Here is a 27,339-nt window from a genome sequence, read left to right as displayed (position 1 = left end):
ACGTTGAGGGTGGCGTAGCCACTGGCTACGGTGGATTATTAGGGGGGACCCCACTCCTCCCCATTACCCCGTATATAACACCACTATGTGCATGACTGGGGGCAGATCAGCAGCAGGCACACACCACATACCTCCTTCAAAAGTTTATTAAAAACGTCACTGGCCGCATCTCGGACGACGCGACATCGGGAATCGCCGGCGGATGTTACTAAGTAATGGACGAGGATGAGAGGAGCCGAGAGCCGGATGTAGGAACTAGAAATAAAATCACAGTGAGAGATGAACGTTGTGCGGGGCCTCGCAGGTCTCCTGCGCAGGGGCTCATGAGTCGGGGAGTCCAGGGGGAGGGGCTTAGACTATTCCATTCTCCTCTGCAGGAAGAGCCGCGGGGTCCAGGCCGAGTTGTTTCATCTGCACCGCAACGTCAAAGAGGTAATCGTAACACTCGCACCTGGGAGGGGGGAGACATAAGGGGGGGGGGGGGGGTTAGAGGGGGTCTCCACACCTGCACATACCCGCAGCCCACCACCTATACAAAGCATCTCACACCCCCCTTTAGTAGTTGGGGTCTGTTCCTATCACTGCACACCTGATGGAACATTAATAATGTGTTACTATGGAATCCTCCCACCATAGCGAGACCCCCCCCCTAACAAGTGACTGGCTCCGGGGTCTCCTCCTACATCATCGGGGCAGGAGAAGTTCTTCTTTTTACAGATATTAACCTCTGATGGGCAGGAGACAGACACCACCAATCAGCTGTGAGCTCCATACTAAGAACAGCGCCACTCCTTGTATAGTGGGCGTCCTAGGTATTGCAGCTCAGTCTGATTCATTTTGGAAGTGCACCGTGCAAGACTTTGCCCAATACGATTATTGATGACCGATCATTAGGATAGACCATCAAAAAAATTTGGATTGAGGAGTTGGATCAGTTTGGCAGTGGGGTCCTCCAGTCTAGATCTATAGGTGTGGGGGTGGATATACAAGGCTTAGTGAGCAGCGCCCTCTATAGGTGTGGGGGTGGATATACAAGGCTTAGTGAGCAGCGCCCTCTATAGGTGTGGGGGGTGGATATACAAGGCTTAGTGAGCAGCGCCCTCTATAGGTGTGGGGGTGGATATACAAGGCTTAGTGAGCAGCGCCCTCTATAGGTGTGGGGGTGGATATACAAGGCTTAGTGAGCAGCGCCCTCTATAGGTGTGGGGGTGGATATACAAGGCTTAGTGAGCAGCGCCCTCTATAGGTGTGGGGGTGGATATACAAGGCTTAGTGAGCAGCACCCTCTATAGGTGTGGGGGTGGATATACAAGGCTTAGTGAGCAGCGCCCTCTATAGGTGTGGGGGTGGATATACAAGGCTTAGTGAGCAGCGCCCTCTATAGGTGTGCGGTGGATTAGTGTATGGCTTGGGCATTACATACATTGTCTTTGCCTTCTCCCACGTCTCCCCCCAGACGTAGACCCCGTGGCGTCGGACCAGCACAGCGCAGGAGTCGGGATACTCTTCCATGGCTCTCGCCATTCGCTCTTTCAGGTCTTTCTCTTCGGGGGTGTTCTCCACGATGGGGACCACCAGCAGGTCGTCGTATCTAGGAGACCGGAGCCTAAAATGTATCACCTTACATTCTGCATTCCCTGGATAGTAAATATCAGCCGCCCCCCATTACCTGTAATACCCCCCGCTGCTGCACTTCCGGATTCCTTTGATCATCTCCTGGTGCGTGATCCGGAATTCCTTCCCGGGATATAACAGCGTGGCCAGGACCGCCGCCTTAGAGTGCGTGTGGATCACAGCGCCGGCACCTGCAAGGACACGAGACCCTCAGAACACCTGGCGGAAGGAGAACGGGGGCCAGACAGGTGTAACGTTCCGGATTGGAGAGAAAATCGGAGACATCTTATGGAACTTGTACAATACGGATCAAGCCGCGCCAAAACTTCAGTAGGAAGAGCGAAGAATTGTAACAATATTATATTGTAAGAATACGAGGGACATTTATAAGTTATAGGTTGTAGTGTCACATTGTAGTCTCTAGACAAGGGGCATAACCTGGTGAATGTGGGGGGCAGCAGGAATGGGGGTTCTACCCTAATAAAGAAGCAGGTGAAACGCATTGGCCTCTGCCCACATCCCTGCTCAGCCCTTAACTACTGCTGGTCTGGGGCTTCACAGGCTGTTACACTGTCTCCCCCTAAGCACTTCGCCCCTTCCTCTGCCTGATTTAATGTCACACAGAGGGAGGAGGAAAGTGCTCCGTCACAGTGTAATAGCCAGTGAAGCGACAGCACGGAGGGGTTCTGGTAACGCTCCCCGGAACCCTTCAGGCTCATTAGTATAATTATGTAGGTTTTGGCATTTTCTATTTTCTGCAGTTTAAAAAAAAAAATATATATATATTTTTTTTTTAATCACTTATGGGTTTAAAAGGAAAACATCACAATCCATCCTGATAAACCAGGGACATTACTCCTAGATCCAGGCACCGGGACTGTGGGATCTTCTTATATGTGTTATCCATGGCCTCCTCCCTTCCAATATCAACTTTTACAATTATGCTAATAAGCCTGAAAGACTCTGGTGGTATTACCAGAGCCCCTCCATGCTGTAGCTTCACTGGATTTTTCACCCCCCCTCCCCCAGCACTTAAAATCCTAACCCCTCACTGCTAGATGTAAACTCACACAGTGGAAGGGTGGAAGCGCTCCTGCACAGTGTAACAGCCTGTGAAGCTACAGTACAGAGGAGCTCTGGTAACACCCCAGTAGCCCTTCTCGCTTATTAACATAAATATAACAGTTGATTTTAGAAGGAAGAAGTCCATGGATCCCACAGTCCCGGTGCCTGGATCTAGGAGTAATGTCCCTGGTTTATCAGGATGGATTGTGATGGGAGATTTCCTTTACGGCTACATGTTCTCACAGCCGGTGACCTCACTATATATTATATATCTATATCCCTCTATTATATCTTACATCACCACCTGTAAAACCTGTAAGATAAAAGCGGATGAAAGCTACTTACCTCTCAGGGTGTACGCGTTCATGAACAGAGGGGTGCACTGACTTTTCTTCAGATTCTTGTAGGGCGGGGGGCAGCTGATGTCACGCTCATCGATATCGCAGATAAAGAGGTCATCTGGCTGCAGGAAGGGAATGTAGCGAGAGGTCAGTGTGTGGCCCGGGGTCATCTGCATCGTCTAGGGGGACGGTCATACATCACGATAGCCATAGAGCACAACTATTTAAAAGGACATTTAAAGGACCTTGAGAATGCAGCAGCTACACTGATGCAGAAACATATCTTGTTCATTCCCTGAGCTGAGCCGTTTTGCTGAAAAATCAGTAATAATATTAAGGATCTTGGGAAAGCTGGATTGCTTCAGCCTGCACGTTACACACTGAGCTTCTTCAGCTGCCCAGACAGGGCTAATCAACCTGGGCCAGATGACTCACACAGCAGCTGAGGGATGGTGCAGCAATTACTTCTGCCTGTCAGGGACAACATCATACCATTCCCTGAAGCAGTGAATACTTAAAGGATATCTACCACCCGGATGAAAGATTGCATGCAAATGAGCCTGAGGGGCTCCACTCTCCATTAACACCTATGGAGCCTGGAGCCCCTCAGCCTCATTTGCATAGAGTTCTTCATCCTGGTGGTCGATGCCCTTTTATGTGAAAGAAGAAGCGCCGAGCCCAAGCACAGAAGCGACAGAGCTTCATTATCATAATTTCATAATTGTTTTTTCAGCAAAACCACTCAGATTAAACAAGATATGTCTCTGCATCAGCATTCTCAAGGTATGTTTCGTTCATAATGCACGAAATCTAATTCTGCTTCCAGTGCTGTCATCTGACATAATGTGAGGGGGGGGGGGGGGGGGTGCTCCTGAACATTGTATCAGCCTGTGAAGCAACAGCACGGAGGAGCTCTAGTAAAATCCCCCCACCTCAGATGCCTTTCTGGTTCATTTGCATAATTATAAAAGTTGATTTTAGAAGGAAGGAGACCATGGATATCACATATAAGGAGATACCACAGTCCCGGTGCCTGGATCTAGGAGTAATGTCCCTGGTTTATCAGGATGGATTCTGATGGGAGTTTTCGAGGGACCCTCCTTGCTTCACTCCCCTCCCCATATATCTAGCTAAGCCTATAAAGGAAGATGGGCCTCATATACTTAAACCACAGTGGAACTACAATTCCCAGCAAGCCCTGGATGTTGCTACATGACGCCATAGAAGATGATGAGGTCACTGGGTGACAACCTGCAGATGTGGTAGAAAAACTAATAAAAACACTAAATCTCCAGAATTTGATGCGGCTTCTATGTTTCCATGATTTTGGGGGAGAAGGACGCGTCAGGACCACCCCCCCCCCCCCACTGGGGCTTCGCAGCCTCTCCTGAGATGACGCCATTGTGACGGCTGGACCGCCATAACAATAGTTGAGTCCGTGTAGATGTCACGGCCGGAGGTCGGACCTGTCACCCTGTATTATCGTTGTCGCCCTCCTCTTATATTTATATCCGTCCTCTGCTGCCGGCGCCGTATGCAAATGAGGACAAACTCGCAATTATCCGGTGATATCAGCACAATAATATCAAAGGCTCAGCTCCGGACACTACACGACCGTCATTGTACGGTTCATGTAGGAAGTTGTAATCGCCCCCTCCCCTGTGCATGTGCAGCGCGTGGCCAGGAAAGGGTTAACTATACAGAACCTGCGGCTAGAGGTCACATCCTGCTGATAGATTCATTACTGTGCTCCATGGGGGCTGTAAGAATCCACAGACAGCCGGCTCCCCCTAGTGGCAGCACCAGGTGACAACAGGAATGTATTTTTTCTATCTTTGCAAGTTACAGAAGTTTTGCAAGAATTTCTTCCCTTCCTTCCCTCATTGCTTTGTGCAGAGAGTGAGAGACACTTATTTACCTGCAGAGCAGCCTCTGCCCGGATTTCACTACCTCGAGGCCTTAAATTATTAATCCCATGATGCTTCAGCCCAGAAGTTCACTACCTTATTAATCCCATGATGCTTCAGCCCAGAATTTAACTACCTTATTAATCCCATGATGCTTCAGCCCAGAATTTCACTACTTTATTAATCCCATAATGCTTCAGCCCAGAATTTCACTACCTTATTAATCCCATGATGCTTCAGCCCAGAAGTTCACTACTTTATTAATCCCATAATGCTTCAGCCCAGAATTTCACTACCTTATTAATCCCATGATGCTTCAGCACATAATTTCACTACTTTATTAATCCCATAATGCTTCAGCCCAGAATTTCACTACCTTATTAATCCCATGATGCTTCAGCACATAATTTCACTATGTTAATAATCCCATGATGCTTCAGCACAGAATTTCACTACTTTATTAATCCCATAATACTTCAGCCCAGAATTTCACTACTTTATTAATCCCATAATGCTTCAGCCAAGAAGTTCACTACCTTATTAATCCCATGATGCTTCAGCCCAGAAGTTCACTACCTTATTAATCCCATGATGCTTTAGCCCAGAAGTTCACTACCATATTAATCCCATGATGCTTCAGCCCAGAAGTTCACTACCATATTAATCCCATGATGCTTCAGCCCAGAATTTCACTACTTTATTAATCCCATGATGCTTCAGCCCAGAATTTCACTACTTTATTAATACCATGATGCTTCAGCCCAGAATTTCACTACCTTATTAATCCCATAATGCTTCAACCCAGAATTTCACTACTTTATTAATCCCATGATGCTTCAGCCCAGAATTTCACTACTTTATTAATCCCATAATGCTTCAGCCCAGAATTTCACTACCTTATTAATCCCATGATGCTTCAGCACATAATTTCACTATGTTAATAATCCCATGATGCTTCAGCACAGAATTTCACTACTTTATTAATCCCATAATGCTTCAGCCCAGAAGTTCACTACCTTATTAATCCCATAATGCTTCAGCCCAGAATTTCACTACCTTATTAATCCCATGATGCTTCAGCCCAGAATTTCACTACTTTATTAATCCCATAATGCTTCAGCCCAGAATTGCACTACCTTATTAATCCCATGATGCTTCAGCCCAGAATTTCACTACCTTATTAATCCCATAATGCTTTAGCCCAGAATTTCCCTACCTTATTAATCCCATGATGCTTCAGCACAGAATTTCCCTACCTTAATAATCCCATGATGCTTCAGCACAGAATTTCCCTACCTTAATAATCCCATGATGCTTCAGCACAGAATTTCACTACCTTATTAATCCCATGATGCATCAGCACAGAATTTCACTACCTTATTAATCCCATGATGCTTCAGCACAGAATCACATTAGCAGCTACAAGCGGTATCATCTCTGTCTGTTGGGACGATGAGTGCAAGCATCTTACTCATCATAGATACCATAAGTATACAGTCAGGGAGGATATGCCCTATCCAATTGCTGGCACCCAGGGGGGTCTGGAGGTCTCCTAGGGTGCCCCATGTGAATGTGGTGCAGGCGGCGCACACATAACTAGTGCTCCAGTCACTTCTATGCAGATCCTGCACAATGCTGCGGTGCAGGGTTGTCTGTACGGTAGGTATCGCTGCACAGGGCAGTTGCGGAAAGCTACGGGATCAGCGACCCTGCGCCGGGACGCCTCCTACCTGGATCCTTTCTTTCTGGACTCCGGAAGGTGCGATGTAAATTTCATCCCTGTTGACATGAAACAAAAGGCAGGAAGCGTTACAATGAGCACAGACATCGCTCAGCAGGGGAGCTGCATACACCACATAATAGGATTGGGGGGTTTACAACTTACTCATATTTAATGCTGACCCCTCCTCCGGTTCCGGTGACCCATCCCAGATTGTAGAACTGTCTGCACAGCTCCGGGATCAGGTTTCTTGGGTGTCCCTTCTCCTGGAAGATAAAAAAAAAAAATCATCTCAATCATCCAATTATTGAAAACATAAGAGAAGTTATAGGGGGGGGGGGGGGGGCAGAGCGCCCAAAACTAGGGGGGGCAGACTAGACCTGCAAAGATCTATAGGGGGCTGCATCAGAACCACCACTGCCGTCTGTATTCACTCATCACTATCAGACAGGGGTCCCATTAATAATAAACCTACCACTTACCCTTAAACCCAGGCCCTGGGACTGTGGTATCTTCTTATATTTGTTATCTATGGCCTCCTCCCTTCTAAAATCAACTTTCAAAATGATGGCGTTACCAGAGTCCCTCTGTGCTGTAGCTTCAAAAGGTTGTTAAACTGTAAAAGGAGCACTTCCCCCTCCCACTGTGTGAGATTACAGCAGGCAGAGGGAAAGGGAAGTGCTGAGGTCACAGAGGGGGAGACAGTGTAACAGCCTTTGAAGCTACAACACAGAGGGGCTTTGGTAACACCTCAGGAGCCCTTCTGGCTCATTAGCCTAATTATAAAAGTTGATTTTAGAAGGAAGACGACCATGGATAATAAATATAAGAAGATATCACAGTCCCGGTGCCTGGATCTAGGAGTAATGTCCCTGATTTATCAGGATGGATTGTGATGGGAGATTTCTTTTAAAGGGATTGCCCAGGATTAGACACACACATCCACCATCTTCTTAAAACAGCGCCACGCTTGTCTGCAGGTTGTGACAGATATTACAGCCCAGTTCTCTTGAAGTGGAAGGGGCTGAGGTGTAGACGCCATACGTTTTTCCCCATTGTGGACATCCCCTTTAAGCTCTCTCTGGACGGAGAGCGACGTCTTCGCCACAGGGAGCGGTTCTGCCCAATTCCTAAAGGTGATCGGGTAATAATTAGCATAACTAGGGTTAAATACAACAATAACCGGCACACACTTTCTAGATTTTGGGGCGGCCTTTACCTCCCGTCTACCCATGAGGCTGATGTAACCGACCACCGGCCTCAGCGGAGGAGCTGCGCTGTCCGGCAGGTGACCGCTGAGGCCAGTGATTGCCTGCATCGCTCAGGAGGGTGCGCGGCGCCTCAACCGTGCAGATAAATCACCTATTTTACATGTAATGTAACATTTTCCTTCTAATCCCAGGAATTCCTGCAACCGCAGCTTCCGGAACATCATCGCCCCGGCCGCTATTGGCGCCGATGAGGTTTCTGACACCCACAGATCCTTTTTACGGTACCTTGGCGTTATCGGTCTGGTTGCAGTTGTCCCCATTGCAGTAGTACATGTCTCCCAGGATTGTCGCTGCTCGGCCTGTGATATTGTGCTTGTAGTCTGTGCTGTGCTGGGCACCGGGTGTTACATGCCAGGGCAGTGTGTGCTGCCTCTAACCTGGGCTCTGGCCGCTGTCACTCTCCTATTACCGCAGTAAAGCAATCACTGCTGCAAAATGTACAGAAACCACACACTCACGCACTAGAGGTCGCACAATCACCTAACTGCAGTCTCCAGCGCCACCAAGGGTGGGTTTCATAGCATTTGTATCACATTTGGTCTTCAACAAAATGGCGCCCGAGCCTAGATTAACGCTGCGGGGATGAGGACATTTTTCATAGTATTTGTAAGAGAGTTGGTCTTCAACAAAATGGCGTCCGTATAGAGATTAACACTGCGGTGATGAGGACATTTTCGCATGAACCTCTTATTGATCACTTTGCCCCTAGTGTTCGAAATTGGAATTATATGTCCACATAAAACGTTAATTTTAACATTATAATTATAAGACGAGCGTTATCAGGTTTCTATGGATTTGATACGAGGCGGAGTTGTGGGGGAAGCGGCTGTTGTTTTGTGAAGGGCAGCCATATTTATGAGGAGATATCCAGTCAGGCGCGGGGGTGACAGCTCCTGACAGGGACCTGCGGGCGGTGGTGCAGGAAGATGGCGGCCTCCTTGAGACTTGGCTGCCAGGGGATCTTCAGGTCACTGGTCGCGGGTGTCAGGAGCCGGGGTCGGGTCGGAGGTTTCAGGCTTCTTCACACGACTGAGAGGCAATGGGGTAAGATGTGCAGAGCTGTCAGTCATAGCCAGAGAGGATGCTGGGACTTGTAGTCTTAGAGCAGGAGGTGGCGGGAATTGTATGATACAACCTAACTGTGTGGGAGAAGTGGTCCCAGAGCAACCAATCACATAGGTGCTTTCATTTCCAGTGGAGAGAGCTAAGATCCGATTGGTTGGTACGTTCCTTAGAGATGGAGTCTGATTGTGTAAAATATGAGAGCAGGAGTCTTATTGGTCAATTCGGACTGTTGAAATGAGAGCAGGAATCTGGTTGGTTGCTATGTGCGTCTCTATGAATGAGAGATACAATATGATTGGGTGTTTCGGTCGTTTGACGGAATGACAGTTGGAATATGATTGGTTTGTATGGGACGCTCAAAATATAGCTGGAATCTGATTGGTTGTTATTCACCTGTGAACCAATAAGAACAGAAATCTGCTTTGTACAGACCTGTTTAGCATGAGAGCTGGAATCTGATTGGTTGATCGGAACATCTGTATAAATAGGTTTTTTTTTAGGACCTTGAAGTAATGAGAGCTGGAATGGTATTGGTTGGTATTGAGCGGTGTAGTATGAGACCTAGAATATGGTTGACACCTGAACCTCTACCCTAAGGGTGCTGGCACATGTTTGAACGCGTTTTTGGCCCGTTTTTAAGCAGTCCGTCAAAAAAAGCATTCGTTTGAATTAAGATAATTGGTCAAACCTGTCAAAAAACGGATCCGTTATTAACGGACCAAAAACGCGTTCAAAACCGCACGTGTGCCACCACCCTTATGTGAGCTGGACTGTGATTGGTTCATGCCTGAAAATAATGGAGCTGGAATCTGATAGGTTGCATTGGCCTGAAATAATGAATAAATATTCATATGTACAAATATATTTATATAAAAAATAATGAAAATTAACGGGAGAAGATTCACTTTAAAGGACATCTACCACCAGGATGAAGAGCTGTATGCAAATGAGCCTGAGGGGCTCCAGGCTGCATTAACGCCTATGAAACCTGGAGCCCCTCAGGCTCATTTGCATCCAATCCTTCACCCTTGAAGCTTGATTCTGATTGGTTGCTCTGGGCCTCTGTGTAAATAGGAAATTCAGTCTTATTGGTTGTTATGAAGAAATGAGAGCTTGATTCCCATAGGTTCCTTCAAACCAGTGTAATACAGAGCCAAAACCTGATTGGTTGCTGAAAATTTTAGACCTAAAATCTTATTGGTTGTTAAAAATAGGAGAGAGACTATCTAACAAATGTGAACTGTAATGTGATAGATTTGCATGGACCTGTGTGATATGAGAGATGGAATCTGATTGGTGGCTATATTAACGGGATAAGGGTTAAACTGCCTGAACTGCCAGTATATATATATATATATATATATATATATATATACTGTCCAATGGTTGCATGAAGTCATGGAGGCGGAGAGTTTAGTCCTGAAGACAAGACAAAACACCTCCTCCTCTGTGATTGATATCAGGAGATCTGGTTAGTGATGTCTCTGGATGCAGAACCAGCAATTACAGTGAAAGGAGAGCTTGACTTCAGACTTAAACTCCTCCTCCTTGACTTTATACAATCAATTTACATCTCACTTCAAAGTAGATTTCCTGGATGATGCCACCGCACCGGACCATGAAAGAAACCTGACCTGGAAGGTGTTCAGCTGCTTAATAATTCTTTATTTGTATAGCGCCTACAGATTCCGCAGCGCTGCACAAAGCTTTACATATCGGTGCCTGTCCCCATGGGGCTCACAATCTAATCACCCTACCAGTGTGTTTTGGAGTGTGGGAGGAAACCGGAGGACCCGGAGGAAACCCACGCAAACACGGAGAGAACATACAAACTCTTTGCAGATGTTGACCTAGGTGGGATTAGAACACAGGACCCCAGCGCTGCAAGGCTGTAGTCCTAACCACCGAGCCAACGTGCTGGTGTAGAACCTCACACCTTGACGCCCCTGCACGCATAGTAACCATGATTCAATTGTTACTAATAATTTTGGCTATTTTGTTGCCCAGTCTTTAAAATATATTAAAAAAATTTTTTAATCTATTTAAATGTTCACATTTCAGGCAGTTTAACCCTTATCTTAGAACGTAAATTCTCCATATTTTTGACACAAATGTTTAAAATTTTCTATAAGTGAGATATGTCTCGTAATTAGTGCTGGAATCTGGTTGGTTGGTAAGAGCGGTGAAATATTTGAGGGCTGGAATCTCATTGGCTGCTGTGGTCGGATGTATAAATGAGATGTAATTGGATGTGATTGTTGTGTATAGGGGCAGATATTTTAGCTTCTTCATTTATTTAAAGGTCCAGAACAACCATTCAGATTGTCTCTCTCAGTAACCAATCGGATTCCAGAGCTATTTGTTAAAAAGCTCCTAACGACCAACCAGATTCCAGTTCTCACATTGATAACAGCCATATAGACCGGGGTGGGGGGGGAGGGGGGTGCGGAGGTGGGGATAGAGACCATTTTATGCTCTGGGGCGATAAAATGGACAGACCAAAGAGACCCCCGGAGCAGACAGCAATAGCCCCGGAGACCCCCCCCCCCCCCCCCCCCGGAGCAGAGAGAAATAGCCCCGGAGAAACCCCCCCCCCCCCCCCCGGAGCAGACAGCAATGGTCCCAGAGACCCCCCGGAGCAGACAACTGTCCACAGCCATAGCTGTCTGCTCCGGGGGGGGGGTGTGTCTCTTAGCTATTGCTGTCTGCTCCGGGGGGGTCTCCGGGGCTATTGCTGTCTGCTCCGGGGGGGGGGGGGGGTCTCCGGGGCTATTGCTGTCTGCTCCGGGGGGGGGGGGGGGGGAGTCTCCGGGGCTATTGCTGTCTGCTCCGGGGGGGGGGGGGGGGGGGGGTCTCCGGGGCTATTGCTGTCTGCTCCGGGGGTCTCTTTGGTCTGTCCATTTTATCGCCCCAGAGCATAAAATGGTCTCTATCCCCACCTCCGCACCAACACCCCCCCCCCGGTCTATATGGCAGTTATCAATGTGAGAACTGGAATCTGGTTGGTTACTGAGAGAGACAATCCGAATGGTTGTTCTGGACCTTTAAATAAATGAAGACGCTAAAATAACCAATAACTGGAATCTAATTGTCTTCAATGTGGGAAACTAAAAATATATAAAAACTGGAATCTGATTGATTGGTTAACGCAGATGACGGAGACAGATGACCAAGAGACGGAGTCTGATTGGTTATTCTTGGCCTCGATTAATGAGAGACACAATCCAATTGGTCCTTTGATCAATTGTAAGGCAGGCTCTGACCCCCTGCAATCCTTCCCTATTTGACCCGGACTAGGTAGGTTTCCAGTAACAGCGCCTCCCCTGTCCTCATGTAACGTCTGGTATTGCTGCTGAATTCTAACAGAAGGAAGTTTGTCTAATCTGTAATACCGCACCCGACCTGTGCACAGAGGTGGCGCTATATATCCATAAGTAAACAGCCTTGTATTTCTATCCTTTTACAGCTGTAACGCCTCTTTCTCACCACTAGATGGCGCCGTGTGCCCAGTGTGTGTGAGCGGCCTGCGGGGGATGTGATATAATGAGGTCAGTCCTCAGTAGGTCGGCAGCACAGCAGGGGGCTCAGCAGGGTACAAAACACTGCGCCAGAACATCACCTGTGACCCGCACCAGCCCCAATCATATAAATGTCTCATTGGAACTTTTTGTTCTCCTTCTGTCGCCCCTTCATTCATAGTCGTCAGAACTCGCCCTGACAGGGTGTACATGGGCACCCGGCAGCATCAGCGGCTCGTGCTGCCTCCACCTGACGTGTGCAGCCATTCATTCACCTGCCAGCAGACAGACGCGGCTCTTCTTAAAGGCGCAGCCACGCTATAGAACTCCTGAGACTGCTCAGTACTCAGCCCGGGCCCAATCGGGTCAGAATCCAATGTTACACATTCCAGGGAATCGCAACAAAATATTTCATTGCAAAAAAAAAAAATTCTTGGTGTTTTTGAATTACTGTAAGTACACCTGCACTCACTGACCTCTAATAAGGCTCCTATAGAAGGGATTCCCTATGGATCATTCCCCACATACCTAGGTTCCTCACACTGCTGTGCTCTGTACTCTCTGCAGCCAGTGTTATGTATTGTCCCTGGAGACATGTATAATCAGACCTCACACTGCTGTGCTCTGTGCTCTCTGCAGCCAGTGTTATGTATTGTCCCTGGAGAGATGTGTAATCAGACCTCACACTGCTGTGCTCTGTGATCTCTGCAGCCAGTGTTATGTATTATCCCTGGAGAGATGTGTAATCAGACCTCACACTGCTGTGCTCTGTACTCTCTGCAGCCAGTGTTATGTATTGTCCCTGGAGACATGTATAATCAGACCTCACACTGCTGTGCTCTGTGCTCTCTGCAGCCAGTGTTATGTAGTGTCCCTGGAGAGATGTATAATCAGACCTCACACTGCTGTGCTCTGTGCTCTCTGCAGCCAGTGTTATGTACTGTCCCTGGAGAGATGTATAATCAGACCTCACACTGCTGTGCTCTGTGCTCTCTGCAGCCAGTGTTATGTATTGTCCCTGGAGAGATGTGTAATCAGACCTCACACTGCTGTGCTCTGTGCTCTCTGCAGCCAGTGTTATGTATCATCCCTGGAGGGATGTGTAATCAGACCTCACACTGCTGTGCTCTGTGCTCTCTGCAGCCAGTGTTATGTATCATCCCTGGAGGGATGTGTAATCAGACCTCACACTGCTGTGCTCTGTACTCTCTGCAGCCAGTGTTATGTACTGTCCCTGGAGAGATGTGTAATCAGACCTCACACTGCAGAGAGCACAGAGCACAGCAGTGTGAGGTCTGATTACACATCTCTCCAGGGAGTATACATAACACTGGCTGCAGAGAGCACCGAGCCCAGCAGTGTGAGGTCTGATTACACATCTCTCCAGGGACAATACATAACACTGGCTGCAGAGCGCACAGAGCACAGCAGTGTGAGGTCTGATTACACATCTATCCAGGGACAATACATAACACTGGCTGCAGAGAGCACAGAGCACAGCAGTGTGAGGTCTGATTACACAGCTCTCCAGGGACAATACATAACACTGGCTGCAGAGAGCACAGAGCACAGCAGTGTGAGGTCTGATTACACAGCTCTCCAGGGACAATACATAACACTGGCTGCAGAGAGCACAGAGCACAGCAGTGTGAGGTCTGATTACACATCTCTCCAGGGACAATACATAACACTGGCTGCAGAGAGCACAGAGCACAGCAGTGTGAGGTCTGATTACACAGCTCTCCAGGGACAATACATAACACTGGCTGCAGAGAGCACAGAGCACAGCAGTGTGAGGTCTGATTACACATCTCTCCAGGGACAATACATAACACTGGCTGCAGAGAGCACAGAGCACAGCAGTGTGAGGTCTGATTACACATCTCTCCAGGGACAATACATAACACTGGCTGCAGAGAGCACAGAGCACAGCAGTGTGAGGTCTGATTACACAGCTCTCCAGGGACAATACATAACACTGGCTGCAGAGAGCACAGAGCACAGCAGTGTGAGGTCTGATTACACATCTCTCCAGGGACAATACATAACACTGGCTGCAGAGAGCACAGAGCACAGCAGTGTGAGGTCTGATTACACATCTCTCCAGGGACAATACATAACACTGGCTGCAGAGAGCACAGAGCACAGCAGTGTGAGGTCTGATTACACATCTCTCCAGGGACAATACATAACACTGGCTGCAGAGAGCACAGAGCACAGCAGTGTGAGGTCTGATTACACATCTTTCCAGGGAGTATACATAACACTGGCTGCAGAGAGCACAGAGCACAGCAGTGTGAGGCCTGATCACACATCTCTCCAGGGACAATACATAACACTGGCTGCAGAGAGCACAGAGCACAGCAGTGTGAGGTCTGATTACACATCTCTCCAGGGACAATACATAACACTGGCTGCAGAGAGCACAGAGCACAGCAGTGTGAGGTCTGATTACACATCTCTCCAGGGACAATACATAACACTGGCTGCAGAGAGCACAGAGCACAGCAGTGTGAGGTCTGATTACACAGCTCTCCAGGGACAATACATAACACTGGCTGCAGAGAGCACAGAGCACAGCAGTGTGAGGTCTGATTACACAGCTCTCCAGGGACAATACATAACGCTGGCTGCAGAGAGCACAGAGCACAGCAGTGTGAGGTCTGATTACACATCTCTCCAGGGACAATACATAAGGGTGATGCCACACGTTGCGTTTTTGGTACGTTTTAAAGCATGCGTTTTCTGTCCGTTTTTAAAACGCATGCGTTTTTGAATGTTTATCATGCGTTTGGCTGCTTTGAACCTGTTTATCTTCATTTCTAGAAGTCTTGGCAGCTGTGAAACAGAGTAATGGCAGCCAGACGCATGGTAAATGGTCAAAAACGTATGAGTTTTTTTTTAAACGGACTGAAAACGCACGCTTTAAAACAGTCCAAAAACAGGACGTGTGGCATCACCCTAACACTAGCTGTAATCTGTATGGTCACACCTGCTGACGGGTTCCCTTTAATTTGGCATTCGGAGGCTGTGACCTCCTGACTTCTCTGTATCCTGCCCCTAGTGTTAGACTCTCAGAGACTGCACTGAAATGTGACAAGTAGTTGCGCCCGTGGCTAGTGTCCGGGGCGACGCCATCGTCCTGGGTCAATGTCACGGAGGACGCGCGTCGGATGCCATTACGCGGAGCGGCGAGTGATGTGACACGATGTGAGGGGTCATCCGCTGCATGTGCAGATCCTGTGCTTTTGACCTGCTAAGACCGGTTACATGTAATCCCCCTCATCCAATTACACGGCTGCCTCCCTGCGAGCAGGTAGAACGCCGCGCGCCTGCCCCACATGGCTGCTTAACAATGGGGGGAGGGGCCCCGTGCCAGGGAGCGTCCACCAATCACACGCTCCGTGCGGGAAGGAAACAATCCCGTTATCTTGCCCAGTTTGTTGCGATTTTCCATACTTTGGCTGCTACTATTCTCTGTTATCAGCCCATAAAGGTCGGGTCCTGACTACATCCCCTGCTCACTGTAGCTCCTATAGAAATAAATGACACACAGAAAACCATGCTTTAAGCGATATGCAAATTAGACTGCAAGTGCCTAGTGGGCGGTCCTTATTGTGGCAAGTGCTCGTGCTCCTCCCCTCCTTCGTCCTTCCTTGTGCTTCTACCTCTTCATTGGCGGACGGGTCATGTTTAAGTGATCTCTGATGGCAAAGGAAGCGAGCACTTGTCACAATAGGCCCCGCCCTCTGGGCACTTGCATGTTTGGATTGCATTGTTTGGTCCTCCTGGCACAGAGAGCGATAGATGAAGATTTAACTTTGAATGAAGTTTATGAAGTCTCCATGGCAACAGACTACAATGAAGTACTGTGTAGTCAGATGCAGTTGTCCTGGTGATATAGTGATGTGTATGCCCCCCACTAGTCCTCTATAGATGCTATTGTCACGAGATCCTCAGCTGTTTATGGCTGATGGGTGTATTATATGACTATTTGCACTTGCTGATGTGGTCCATGTGTCTTGCAGGGGCGCCGTCCGTCCAGGTCTGTATGCCGGCGCTGTCCCCCACTATGGAGGAAGGAAACATTGTCAAGTGGCTGAAGAAGGAAGGTGAGAAGAGACTCTGATAAAGCCTAAAACCCAGTGCGGACCCCGTTATCTGGATGAGAAGTCTCACAGCTGAGGTTTTGCTACAGTTGCATCCAGTCATCAGCAACAGTAGCCTAAATCCCCTTCTTGATGTGACAGTTTGCTACAATGTATCAGCTCTGCAGTGCATTCTGCCAGCAGCCAGCAGGGGGCAGCGTGACATCGAGTCATCAGGATTCTGTTTTTTTCACATTTACTTTTTTAGCTTAATTTTTAACCCCTTGTGCTTTGGTTTTTACTTAACACAAAGACTCCTCCAACCAGGGAGCTGCAGAGGGTACACGGGGGGGGGGGGGGGGGGGGTCTTATACACAACAAACATCACAAACCATGGAAGCTCCCCCCCCCCGATAGAGAGATCACCCAGCTTTCCGAAGACCCTGAATAGTTGATAAGTCTAAGGGCTCATTTTTGATGTCCGTACACTATAAATTTTTTTTTTTTTTTTGGGGCGCATGGCATATGGACCCATTTATTCCTATGGGTCTGTTCACACATTAGTTATTTTTTACCGATGCGCAGACATTGCTGCATGCGCCACTTGCAGACCACGGGCCTCCATGGAAGATAATGGATCCGCAAAAAAAAAAAAAACGGATGACCTCCATATTTTGGTCCGTTTTTTTTTCTCAAATGTTGCTAGATTACTATTTTTTTTTTCTGGATGTGAAAAAAACTGATGTGGATACAACACGGACTGAACACAGATATCACACATCCGCTGAATAAGCCCTGAGAGTTGCTTTCCATATATCTGCTGATGTACAGAGTTTGTAAAAAGCGGTTTCTTCCAAAATTGCGCCCCACCTGCCTACAGTTGGTATTACAGCTCACACTGCTGTGCTCTGTGCTCTGTGCATAGTCCTTCTGCTGCGGTATCCAGACATGAGCATGCTCCAGCGTTCATTACTGGAGCTACAGTGTAGCACAGTGCAAAGCAGTGTGAGGACATGTCAGATACTTTACAGACTCCCTTTAAGAAATTTTGCCTCTTCATTAGTGACATGCGCCTATTCCTTCTTCCGCAGGCGAGACGGTGAGCGCAGGAGACGCCCTGTGCGAGATCGAGACCGATAAAGCGGTGGTCACTATGGAGTCCAGCGACGATGGGATCCTGGCAAAGATTATGGTGAGAGCTGTCGCCTTGTTTGTCTAATCCTGGACAACCCCTTTAAGATGGGGTGGGGAATGGGGACCCCTGGGGAATTATTCATGAGGACATCACCACCACAGCACGCTACAGCGCCACCACAGGGCAGTGCAGGCATTACACAGCTCCCAGTGCAGTCAGTCATTGTGTGCGCCCCCTAGTGGCCGGGCAGTACAGTAGCCCCCGGGTGCAGGCTGTGATGTGTCGGCCTGTGCTGCTCCGGGTCTGTTCCTGATCCGCGGTTCCTCCCTTTGTATTATTCATGTCGCTGTAATGAAAGCTGCAGATCTCGGCCGCTTCCCTCCGGAGGGACATTTATTCATATTGTGCCGCAGATCCGACCCTCCGTCTTCTGGAGGAAAGGATTAAAGATGCAGAAGAGTATTACATGATCTTATGTACCCGCTCACCCCGAAACCATGAATAACGCCCAAGACTGTGCAGGGAGGGGGTAAAGGGAACCTGTCAGCAGGAGAGACCTTACAGACTGCAGCCAGTGTTATGTATTGTTCCTGGAGAGATGTGTAATCAGACCTTTGTACACTGGCTGCAGAGAGTACAGAGCACAGCAGTGTGAGGTCTGATTACACATCTCTCCAGGGACAGTACATAACACTGGCTGCAGAGAGCACAGAGCACAGCAGTGTGAGGTCTGATTACACATCTCTCCAGGGACAATACATAACACTGGCTGCAGAGAGTACAGAGCACAGCAGTGTGAGGTCTGATTACACATCTCTCCAGGGACAATACATAACACTGGCTGCAGAGAGCACAGAGCACAGCAGTGTGAGGTCTGATTACACATCTCTCCAGGGACAATACATAACACTGGCTGCAGAGAGCACAGAGCACAGCAGTGTGAGGTCTGATTACACATCTCTCCAGGGACAATACATAACACTGGCTGCAGAGAGCACAGAGCACAGCAGTGTGAGGTCTGATTACACATCTCTCCAGGGACAATACATAACACTAGCTGCAGAGAGCACAGAGCACATCAGTGTGAGGTCTGATTACACATCTCTCCAGGGACCATACATAACACTAGCTGCAGAGAGCACAGAGCACAGCAGTGTGAGGTCTGATTACACATCTCTCCAGCGACAGTACATAACACTGGTTGCAGAGAGCACAGAGCACAGCAGTGTGAGGTCTGATTACACATCTCTCCAGGGACAATACATAACACTGGCTGCAGAGAGCACAGAGCACAGCAGTGTGAGGTCTGATTACACATCTCTCCAGGGACAATACATAACACTGGCTGCAGAGAGCACAGAGCACAGCAGTGTGAGGTCTGATTACACATCTCTCCAGGGACAATACATAACACTGGCTGCACAGAGCACAGAGCACAGCAGTGTGAGGTCTGATTACACATCTCTCCAGGGACAATACATAACACTGGCTGCAGAGAGCACAGAGCACAGAAGTGTGAGGTCTGATTACACATCTCTCCAGGGACAATACATAACACTGGCTGCAGAGAGCACAGAGCACAGCAGTGTGAGGTCTGATTACACATCTCTCCAGGGACAATACATAGCACTGGCTGCAGAGAGCACAGAGCACAGCAGTGTGAGGTCTGATTACACCTCTCTCCAGGGACAATATCTAGCTCTGACTGCAGTCTCTTCCTTACTGGCTGATGAGGGGTTAATAATTCTCCACTTCTGTGCGTAGTTCTGCCTCGGAGGTGACGTGTAGCTTTGTATATGAAGATGTTTTGTGCCTTTTGTTGCTATTTGCAGCTGTTTTTCTGCTGTCTCTGCGCTTCCCTTTATCTCGTGTGTGTGACTCCTCCGCTGCTGGATGTTCTTACTCTCCCGCTTTTATCTACCATAGAACAGACGTGGCCAGAGCCTCTGTACTCCGTGTAATGGCCTGAGAGGAGGAGCCTCTGTACTCTGTGTAATGGCCTGAGAGGAGGAGCCTCTGTACTCTGTGTAATGGCCTGAGAGGAGGAGCCTCTGTACTCTGTGTAATGGCCTGAGAGGAGGAGCCTCTGTACTCCGTGTAATGGCCTGAGAGGAGGAGCCTCTGTACTCCGTGTAATGGCCTGAGAGGAGGAGCCTCTGTACTCCGTGTAATGGCCTGAGAGGAGGAGCCTCTGTACTCTGTGTAATGGCCTGAGAGGAGGAGCCTCTATGCTCCGTGTAATGGCCTGAGAGGAGGAGGCTCTATGCTCCGTGTAATGGCCTGAGAGGAGGAGGCTCTATGCTCCGTGTAATGGCCTGAGAGGAGGAGCCTCTGTACTCTGTGTAATGGCCTAAGAGGAGGAGCCTCTGTACTCTGTCTAATGGCCTGAGAGGAGGAGCCTCTGTACTCTGTGTAATGGCCTGAGAGGAGCAGCCTCTGTACTCTGTGTAATGGCCTGAGAGGAGGAGCCTCTGTACTCTGTGTAATGGCCTGAGAGGAGGAGCCTCTGTGTAATGGCCTGAGAGGAGGAGCCTCTGTACTCTGTGTAATGGCCTGAGAGGAGGAGCCCCTGTACTCTGTGTAATGGCCTGAGAGGAGGAGCCCCTGTACTCTGTGTAATGGCCTGAGAGGAGGAGCCCCTGTACTCTGTGTAATGGCCTGAGAGGAGGAGCCTCTGTACTCTGCGTAATGGCCTGAGAGGAGGAGCCCCTGTACTCTGTGTAATGGCCTGAGTGGAGGAGCCTCTGTACCTAGCTGCAGTGACTCGCTGCTCCCCCTCCTCTCCCCATAGACCTCTATAACATACTGGTAGGAGACCTAGCTGCTGTGACTCATGGCTCCCTCTCCCCTTCTCAGATATAGCCACTATACAGCGTATGGCACTGTAGCTCAGTCCGACTACAATTAATGGGTTTGAGATGTAATACCAATCACAGCCACTGTACTTTGAATGGCACTGTAGCTTAGATGGTGTTAATGGTGTTGAGGAACAGCCACTATACAATGCACATCGCTGTGACGCCGGGCAGGACAGTCCTCCAGGGCACGTGACACTGGGGTAACCAACCAAGTTGCAAGGTACTATACTGACAAGTGGGTGGGCCAGGGGCGGGGCTTAGCAGAAGTTTTGCAGATGAGGTGCGCCTCACGATGTGACTCGTGATTCGTTGCCTCCCCTCTGTGCACCGTCGGCAATTTTTTGAGCAAAAATTAGCATTTTCTAAGAAGTTTTTGTTTTAATCTTCACTCGGAGGTGACAGCGATCGCGCGTTGCGGTTATTTTGTTGGGGTTTTTTTTGCAATTTTTTCTTTTATTTTACAAGATGGCAGATCTTGCAGATAAAGGAGGGTCTGACATGTTGGATTTCAGTTCCTTAGACCATAGAGAACACATGCATGCTCTGCCGAGAGTGCGTGTACGTGGAGGAAGTCACAGGGAATAGCTGATATTACAGGTCGCATTGGCCCGCAGATCTAGAGGGTCTTCTTGGATGTCAGCCGACACATGACGTCTCTCTGTAGGACTTTGATGGTCATGTCAGTCCGGCAGAGCCGGTCCCGCATCTTAAAGGGGTTGGCCAGAAATAGTAAAACATGACTTCTTTCTTCCAAAACCAGCGCCCCACCTGCCCATGGCCGGTGCCGGTATTGCACCTCAGCTGTACAGAGATGAATGGAGCCGAGTTATAATACCAGCCATGTTTTTTAACCTCTGGACAATCCCTTTAAATACAAAGGAAACCTCCGACTATGACATGGATTTTAAGGCTCCTGTGGTGTCTCCGGGGAAGGATTCCCTTTAACCGCTCACATCCCTCTCTGTGTGTGATTGATCCGGTCTGATCCGGTTGCGGCAGGCGGTATTGGCTATCGTCAGCCGGTGTCAGCGGGTCAATAGGAGCCATTCATCAGATCTCTCCGAGCAGGAGGACGATCGATAGTCTCATTATGTGCGGCAGATGCTACTGCGACGACACCTCTCCTCTCCTGCTCCCTGCTCCCTCATTGTGTGATGGAATCTATTGTGCAGGTTATTTCTGGAGGCGGCCAGATCACAAGAAACCGGTTATGTGAAGAGGTGAAGACTCTCCAAGGGGTTTTCTGGCCCCCTGTACTATTAACCAATCGTATTCCCCACAGGCACCGCTCTCATTATAGTCAATGAAATGAGTCACTAATGGAGGCTAAAAACTCTTCAGAATAGGATTATATTATCTATCTCATATCTATCTATCTATCTCATATCTATCTATCTCATATCTATCTATCTCCTGTCTATCTATCTCCTGTCTATCTATCTCCTGTCTATCTATCTCCTGTCTATCTATCTCCTGTCTATCTATCTCCTGTCTATCTATCTCCTATCTATCTATCTATCTATCTATCTATCTATCTATCTATCTATCTATCTATCTCTCTCCTGTCTATCTATCTCCTATCTATCTATCTATCTATCTATCTATCTATCTCCTATCTATCTATCTCCTGTCTATCTATCTCCTGTCTATCTATCTCCTATCTATCTATCTCCTATCTATCTATCTCCTATCTATCTATCTATCTATCTATCTATCTATCTATCTATCTATCTATCTCTCTCCTATCTATCTATCTCCTGTCTATCTATCTCCTATCTATCTATCTATCTATCTATCTATCTATCTATCTATCTATCTATCTATCTATCTCTCTATCTCCTGTCTATCTATCTCCTGTCTATCTATCTCCTGTCTATCTATCTATCTATCTATCTATCTATCTATCTATCTATCTATCTATCTATCTATCTCTCTATCTCCTGTCTATCTATCTCCTGTCTATCTATCTCCTGTCTATCTATCTCCTGTCTATCTATCTCCTATCTATCTATCTATCTATCTATCTATCTATCTCTCTATCTCCTGTCTATCTATCTCCTATCTATCTATCTATCTATCTATCTATCTATCTATCTATCTATCTATCTATCTCTCTATCTCCTGTCTATCTATCTCCTGTCTATCTATCTCCTGTCTATCTATCTATCTATCTATCTATCTATCTATCTATCTATCTATCTATCTCTCTATCTCCTGTCTATCTATCTCCTGTCTATCTATCTCCTGTCTATCTATCTCCTATCTATCTATCTATCTATCTATCTATCTATCTATCTCTCTATCTCCTGTCTATCTATCTCCTATCTATCTATCTATCTATCTATCTATCTATCTATCTATCTATCTATCTCTCTATCTCCTGTCTATCTATCTCCTGTCTATCTATCTCCTGTCTATCTATCTCCTGTCTATCTATCTCCTATCTATCTATCTATCTATCTATCTATCTATCTATCTATCTATCTCTCTCTCTCCTGTCTATCTATCTCCTGTCTATCTATCTCCTGTCTATCTATCTCCTGTCTATCTATCTCCTGTCTATCTATCTCCTATCTATCTATCTCCTATCTATCTATCTCCTATCTATCTATCTATCTATCTATCTATCTATCTATCTATCTATCTATCTCTCTATCTCCTGTCTATCTATCTCCTGTCTATCTATCTCCTGTCTATCTATCTCCTGTCTATCTATCTCCTGTCTATCTATCTATCTATCTATCTATCTATCTATCTATCTATCTATCTCTCTATCTCCTGTCTATCTATCTCCTGTCTATCTATCTCCTGTCTATCTATCTCCTGTCTATCTATCTCCTATCTATCTATCTATCTATCTATCTATCTATCTCTCTATCTCCTGTCTATCTATCTCCTATCTATCTATCTATCTATCTATCTATCTATCTCTCTATCTCCTGTCTATCTATCTCCTGTCTATCTATCTCCTGTCTATCTATCTCCTGTCTATCTATCTCCTATCTATCTATCTATCTATCTATCTATCTATCTATCTATCTATCTATCTCTCTATCTCCTGTCTATCTATCTATCTCTCTATCTCCTGTCTATCTATCTCCTGTCTATCTATCTCCTGTCTATCTATCTCCTGTCTATCTATCTCCTGTCTATCTATCTCCTGTCTATCTATCTCCTATCTATCTATCTCCTATCTATCTATCTCCTATCTATCTATCTATCTATCTATCTCTCTATCTCCTGTCTATCTATCTCCTGTCTATCTATCTCCTGTCTATCTATCTCCTATCTATCTATCTATCTATCTATCTATCTATCTATCTATCTCTCTATCTCCTGTCTATCTATCTCCTGTCTATCTATCTCCTGTCTATCTATCTCCTATCTATCTATCTATCTATCTATCTATCTATCTATCTATCTATCTCTCTCTCTCTCTCCTATCTATCTATCTCCTGTCTATCTATCTCCTGTCTATCTATCTCCTATCTATCTATCTATCTCCTGTCTATCTATCTCCTGTCTATCTATCTCCTGTCTATCTATCTCCTGTCTATCTATCTCCTGTCTATCTATCTATCTATCTATCTATCTATCTATCTATCTATCTATCTCTCTCCTGTCTATCTATCTATCTCCTATCTATCTCCTATCTATCTATCTATCTATCTATCTATCTATCTATCTATCTATCTATCTCTCTCCTGTCTATCTATCTATCTCCTATCTATCTATCTATCTATCTATCTATCTATCTATCTCTCTATCTCCTGTCTATCTATCTCCTGTCTATCTATCTCCTGTCTATCTATCTATCTATCTATCTATCTATCTATCTATCTATCTATCTATCTATCTATCTATCTCTCTATCTCCTGTCTATCTATCTCCTGTCTATCTATCTCCTGTCTATCTATCTCCTGTCTATCTATCTCCTGTCTATCTATCTCCTGTCTATCTATCTATCTATCTATCTATCTATCTCTCTATCTCCTGTCTATCTATCTCCTATCTATCTATCTATCTATCTATCTATCTATCTATCTATCTCTCTATCTCCTGTCTATCTATCTCCTGTCTATCTATCTCCTATCTATCTATCTATCTATCTATCTTTCTATCTCTCTCTCTCCTGTCTATCTATCTCCTGTCTATCTATCTCCTGTCTATCTATCTCCTGTCTATCTATCTCCTGTCTATCTATCTCCTGTCTATCTATCTCCTATCTATCTATCTCCTATCTATCTATCTATCTATCTATCTATCTATCTATCTATCTATCTCTCTATCTCCTGTCTATCTATCTCCTGTCTATCTATCTCCTGTCTATCTATCTCCTGTCTATCTATCTCCTGTCTATCTATCTCCTGTCTATCTATCTCCTGTCTATCTATCTCCTATCTATCTATCTATCTATCTATCTATCTATCTATCTATCTATCTATCTCTCTCTCTCCTATCTATCTATCTCCTGTCTATCTATCTCCTGTCTATCTATCTCCTATCTATCTATCTCCTGTCTATCTATCTCCTGTCTATCTATCTCCTGTCTATCTATCTCCTATCTATCTCCTATCTATCTATCTCCTATCTATCTCTCTCCTGTCTATCTATCTGTCTATCTATCTAATTCCACAAATAGGCAGCACTCCTGGTTAGTGTTCAAAAGCGGTGGGGTATCTTTATTCCACGTGCAACGTTTCAGCTCACGCAGAGCCTTTATCAAGCATAGTGTGTATGGCCAGTGGACAAACATATAAGGGCCAAGATTACATCTCATTGGTCCACAACCGGACCGTGCCAATTACATTCAATAGGTTACAAAACATGATAAAGTACTTAGTACAAGTGCAAGGGTAATACATCAAAACTAATCAATAGTTGGTACTGTGAAAATATAGCATTAAATCAGTGAACAATGCAAAAGTATGTGTAGTTAAGTGAGTAAATACCCTCCCATCTGGGATCGGACCGCCTATCTATCTCATATCTATCTATCTCCTATCTATCTATCTATCTCCTATCTCATATCTATCTATCTCCTATCTATCTATCTATCTATCTATCTATCTATCTCCTATCTGTCTATCTCCTATCTATCTATCTCCTATCTATCTATCTCCTATCTATCTATCTCCTATCTATCTCCTATCTATCTATCTATCTATCTCCTATCTATCTATCTCATATCTATCTCCTATCTATCTATCTATCTATCTCCTATCTCCTATCTATCTATCTATCTATCTATCTATCTATCTATCTATCTCCTATCTATCTATCTCATATCTATCTCCTATCTATCTATCTATCTCATATCTATCTCCTATCTATCTATCTCCTATCTATCTATCTATCTCCTATCTCATATCTATCTATCTATCTATCTATCTATCTATCTATCTATCTATCTATCTATCTATCTATCTCCTATCTATCTATCTATCTCATATCTATCTCCTATCTATCTATCTCCTATCTATCTATCTATCTATCTCCTATCTATCTATCTATCTCATATATATCTATCTCCTATCTATCTATCTCATATCTATCTCCTATCTATCTATCTCATATCTATCTCCTATCTATCTATCTCATATCTATCTCCTATCTATCTATCTCATATCTATCTCCTATCTATCTATCTCATATCTATCTCCTATCTATCTATCTCATATCTATCTCCTATCTATCTATCTCATATCTATCTCCTATCTATCTATCTCCTATCTATCTATCTCCTATCTATCTATCTCCTATCTATCTATCTCCTATCTATCTATCTCCTATCTATCTATCTATCTCCTATCTCCTATCTATCTATCTATCTATCTATCTATCTATCTATCTATCTCCTATCTATCTATCTCATATCTATCTCCTATCTATCTATCTATCTATCTATCTATCTATCTATCTATCTATCTATCTCCTATCTATCTATCTATCTATCTATCTATCTATCTCCTATCTATCTATCTATCTATCTCCTATCTATCTCATATCTATCTCCTATCTATCTATCTCCTATCTATCTCATATCTATCTCCTATCTATCTATCTCCTATCTATCTATCTATCTCCTATCTATCTCCTATCTATCTCCTATCTATCTCCTATCTATCTATCTCATATCTATCTATCTCCTATCTATCTCCTATCTATCTATCTATCTATCTCCTATCTATCTATCTCATATCTATCTATCTCCTATCTATCTCCTATCTATCTATCTCATATCTATCTATCTCCTATCTATCTCCTATCTATCTCCTATCTATCTCCTATCTATCTCCTATCTATCTATCTCATATCTATCTATCTCATATCTATCTATCTCCTATCTATCTATCTATCTATCTATCTCCTATCTATCTATCTATCTATCTATCTATCTCCTATATCTATCTATCTATCTATCTATCTATCTATCTCCTATCTATCTATCTCCTGTCTATCTATCTATCTATCTATCTATCTATCTCATATCTATCTATCTCCTATCTATCTCCTATCTATCTATCTCATATCTATCTATCTCCTATCTATCTCCTATCTATCTATCTATCTATCTCCTATCTATCTATCTCATATCTATCTATCTCCTATCTATCTCCTATCTATCTATCTCATATCTATCTATCTCCTATCTATCTCCTATCTATCTCCTATCTATCTCCTATCTATCTCCTATCTATCTATCTCATATCTATCTATCTCATATCTATCTATCTCCTATCTATCTATCTATCTA

At 45.6% G+C, this 27,339-nt stretch overlaps 2 protein-coding genes across 3 annotated transcripts in view; one reads left to right on the top strand and one right to left on the bottom strand.

Moving 5' to 3' along the window:
* Positions 1–128: 128 nt before the first annotated feature.
* APIP (APAF1 interacting protein) lies at positions 129–8,374 on the bottom strand. The gene is made up of 7 exons (XM_072119061.1): positions 8,144–8,374; positions 6,813–6,913; positions 6,658–6,706; positions 3,025–3,142; positions 1,670–1,805; positions 1,424–1,591; positions 129–451 (listed from the first exon to the last, which is right to left on the bottom strand). The coding sequence occupies exons 1-7, from the start codon at positions 8,189–8,191 to the stop codon at positions 352–354; spliced, it is 720 nt and encodes a 239-aa protein (XP_071975162.1). The 5' UTR covers positions 8,192–8,374; the 3' UTR covers positions 129–351.
* Positions 8,375–8,706: 332 nt separating this feature from the next.
* LOC140071385 (pyruvate dehydrogenase protein X component, mitochondrial-like) overlaps positions 8,707–27,339 on the top strand; it is an 82,899-nt gene continuing 64,266 nt past the window's right edge. Inside the window, exons 1-3 of one of the 2 annotated variants that reach the window (XM_072119058.1) lie at positions 8,707–8,962; positions 16,530–16,613; positions 17,681–17,781. In XM_072119058.1, the coding sequence (XP_071975159.1) occupies positions 8,845–8,962; positions 16,530–16,613; positions 17,681–17,781 (303 nt within the window). In that variant the 5' untranslated portion in view covers positions 8,707–8,844. Of the gene's footprint in view, positions 8,963–15,704; positions 15,818–16,529; positions 16,614–17,680; positions 17,782–27,339 lie in introns of those variants that run through there. The other variant, XM_072119059.1, reaches the window with a different exon arrangement.

Source organism: Engystomops pustulosus, chromosome 7, assembly GCF_040894005.1.
Source record: "Engystomops pustulosus chromosome 7, aEngPut4.maternal, whole genome shotgun sequence".
In the NCBI taxonomy this organism is placed as follows: Eukaryota; Metazoa; Chordata; class Amphibia; order Anura; family Leptodactylidae; genus Engystomops; species Engystomops pustulosus.
The sequence above is the reverse complement of the archived record's forward strand: the minus strand, read 5'-3'. Positions and strand labels throughout refer to the sequence as shown.